This window comes from Mastomys coucha, unplaced genomic scaffold, assembly GCF_008632895.1.
Source record: "Mastomys coucha isolate ucsf_1 unplaced genomic scaffold, UCSF_Mcou_1 pScaffold21, whole genome shotgun sequence".
NCBI classification, from domain to species: Eukaryota; Metazoa; Chordata; class Mammalia; order Rodentia; family Muridae; genus Mastomys; species Mastomys coucha.
The window spans coordinates 19,570,227-19,573,146 of NW_022196904.1; the positions used below are offsets into that span (position 1 = coordinate 19,570,227).

General features: G+C 50.4%; 1 protein-coding gene across 3 annotated transcripts in view; it reads right to left on the reverse strand.

The window, feature by feature from the left end:
- Hnrnpul1 (heterogeneous nuclear ribonucleoprotein U like 1) overlaps positions 1–2,920 on the reverse strand; it is a 35,092-nt gene continuing 32,172 nt past the window's right edge. For 2 of the 3 annotated variants that reach the window (XM_031385800.1, XM_031385799.1), the window contains exons 14-16: positions 2,752–2,920; positions 1,015–1,206; positions 446–562 (exon numbers count right to left, since the gene is read on the reverse strand). In XM_031385800.1, coding sequence (XP_031241660.1) covers positions 446–562; positions 1,015–1,206; positions 2,752–2,920 — 478 coding nt within the window. Of the gene's footprint in view, positions 563–1,014; positions 1,207–2,751 lie in introns of all 3 variants that reach the window. The other variant, XM_031385798.1, reaches the window with a different exon arrangement.

Below are 2,920 nucleotides of genomic sequence, written 5' to 3' on the forward strand. Positions count from 1 at the left end.
TTTTTTTTTAAGTTTTTGAAATTTTTTTTTTTTTAAATCCTGAAAAGTAGACAGTAAAACAGCTCCTGGAAGAATTTACAACCAACTGCGTGAGAGTCTGGGAAGCCAAGGGGCTAAAAAGCAGAGTAGGAAGGGGCAACAGGCAAGGATCCTCCCCAGTCACTGTGGCCTCAGTGGGTAAGCAAGGGAGAGGATTCTTCAGTTAAAAAGGCAGGGGTAGGAGGAAGTGGAAGGGGCAAAGATAAAAGAAAAGGTCATTGTTGCCTGTTTGAATCCAGAGAGAAAAATGCCTGGCCTGTATGAAGAGAGAAGCCCCTCTGGAAGAAGTGGGCTAGAGAGAGGCAGCCCTGGGATAACTCTGTCCCCAGCACCACAGGACTCAAGAGGGGAAAAAAGGGTGCTAGTAGAAGCAGCCGGCAAGAGCCTCTGAAGGCTCTAGCACCTGCTACTGTGTGCTTGTGCCCCCCTGCGTGCTGCCTGAGTAGCCTCCATAGTCGTAGTTCCCGTAGTATGGCGGCCACTGGCTCTGGTTCTGATAGTACTGGCTCCATTGCTGGGCGTACTGGGGAGAGAATGAGAATATCAGGTTATCTCTTGCACTCCAGACTGTCCCTTCTCTCCTTTTGTGGCCCACCCTCAACACATGGGTTCTTTGACAGAAACCAAAGTGCTTTAGAAAGATAAGGGGTGACTTGGTGTCACATAAATGGGAAAGCAGGAAATACAGTCCTTGTGGCTTGCTGGTTATCCTTTTCAGGTGTGGTAGCCCCAGTACCCACTTGGAATAGAACTTGGCACCCTTCAGCCATGTTGGAGGCCTAGCTCAGCTAGGTAGGTTTGCTGCACTCGGGGTCAGGGTTACACAGTGGTTATTCATCGGCCATTAAAGACCAGTTTACCAAAAGCTTGAGACAAGCAGCTGCCCATGTTTCAGGAATAGGCAGAAACCCAAGTCTGAATGCATGCCCAAGAATGCTCCCAGAAGCCTTACCAAAAGGCCCATCTTGCACTCACCTGCTGATACTGGTTATAGCTCGGCTGAGGGTAGGTCTGGGCAGTGGGGGGTGGGGGTGGTGTATAGGGGGTAGGATTGTAGGGGCCATAGCTCCCATAGTTGTAGGCAGGTGGTGGTGGAGGTGGAGGTGGTGGGGCTGTGTAGCCCTGGGTGTAGCCTCCTTGGTTGTAGGGCGGCTGGCTGTAACTTGGCTGAGTAGAGAAAAAGACAAATGCTCCATGAGACAGACAGCACACATTGGTATGGACGCAGGTTCCCTGATGGAGGCAAGTCTGTTCTAAAGTACAAGGCCAGGTCTGGGAAGCAGCTGACCCTAGGCCTGTGCTCTAAAACCTAAGGGCAGCAGCGCACATGGCATTTCAAAGGCCTGCTTCACAGTCTACAAACAATCTCAGCACTGTCATGCTCTTGGTGTGCCTTGGTAGTTCAATAAATTTGCATGCACAAAGTGATGGGCACTCAGGAAATGGTGGCAATGGCCACTGTGAGAGATCCTGAGAAAAGCAGCGGTGACAAGTTGCCAAGAGCCTCTCATGCACAGGGTAGATCAGTAACCCATTCCATCTCATCAGCAAGCCCGGTATCTCCACTAGCTCTATTTTACAGAGACTGGGGCTGGAGAGATGGCTCAGCGGTTAAGAGCACTGACTGCTCTTCCAGAGGTCCTGAGTTCAAATCCCAGCAACCACATGGTGGCTCAAACCATCTATAATGGGATCCGATGCCCTCTTCTGGTGTGTCTGAAGACAGCTACAGTGTACTCGCATACATTAAATAAATAAATATTTAAGAAGTACTGGTTGCTTTTCCAGAGGCCTCAGGTTCAGTTCCCAGTACCACAGCTACTCACAACTGTCTGCAACTCTAGTTTCAAGGAACCCAATATCCTCTTTTGACCTCCACAGGCACTGCACACAGGTGGGGCACATACAAACACACATAAACAACACATACATAAAGTAAATTTTAAAAAAGAAAACCTGAGCAAGGATGTTGGGCCAAGGCCACTATTAGTGTGACTAGCCTAGGCCTGCCAAGTCCCAGAGGCTTCATTAAGCTACAGTACCCATCACTGCACGGCAACCTCACAAGTGATTCCTAGTAATGTTCCTTTATGTGAAAACAAGGCCAGGGGGGGTCAAGCTAATGTCCCAGGCCACAAAGGCAGGTTCTGTTGGGGCTAGGGTCTGAACTTAAGTCTTGCCAAACTCCTCCTCTAGGAAATGTGCTGGCGAGGTGGCATCTAGTAGCACTCATCTGTCTCCTGGCAATTGTTCCCAGCTACTCCTGGCATGTAACAGTATTCAGATGGCTGTGAAATAAAAGAGACTGCCTCAATTCACCAGAACCCAAGCACTGGCTTCCTAAGAAATGGAACAGGGTCTGGAGCTATTAAGAGACAGGGTCCTTATCTACCTCTGGAGCCTGGCCTCCCATGATGGGCCAAAAGTGACTCAGAGGAGTGCTTTCTTACAGACCCAATGAGGCCAGCGACAGAGCTAAAAGACATGATCTTGCTGATGGGCGCCAATGCTTGCAGCTACCTCCAGCTTTGTGGGAGAGAGGGATAATCTAGCCATATTTGATGTTTGACACAGCTGAACAGCTGCAAGGGAAAAAAGGACAGGCTGCAGGGAAGAGCGCAGACCTGGTCACATAATGTGGTGATACCTCAGACCTGCCTCCTCTCCTCTACGCAAGTGCATACGTGTACAAACACGTACACATGGCCTCACCTGTGGAGGGCTGTAGCTGCTCACTGTAGGGGTGCTGGTACTGGCGCTGGAGCCAGGGATGCCGCTGTTTTTGTTGTAGCTGCTGGCTCCCGGAGGGTTTCGAGCAGGGCTATAGCTAGGTGGTGGCGGTGGTTGCTGTGGTGGCGGCTGTGGTGGCGGTGGTTGCTGT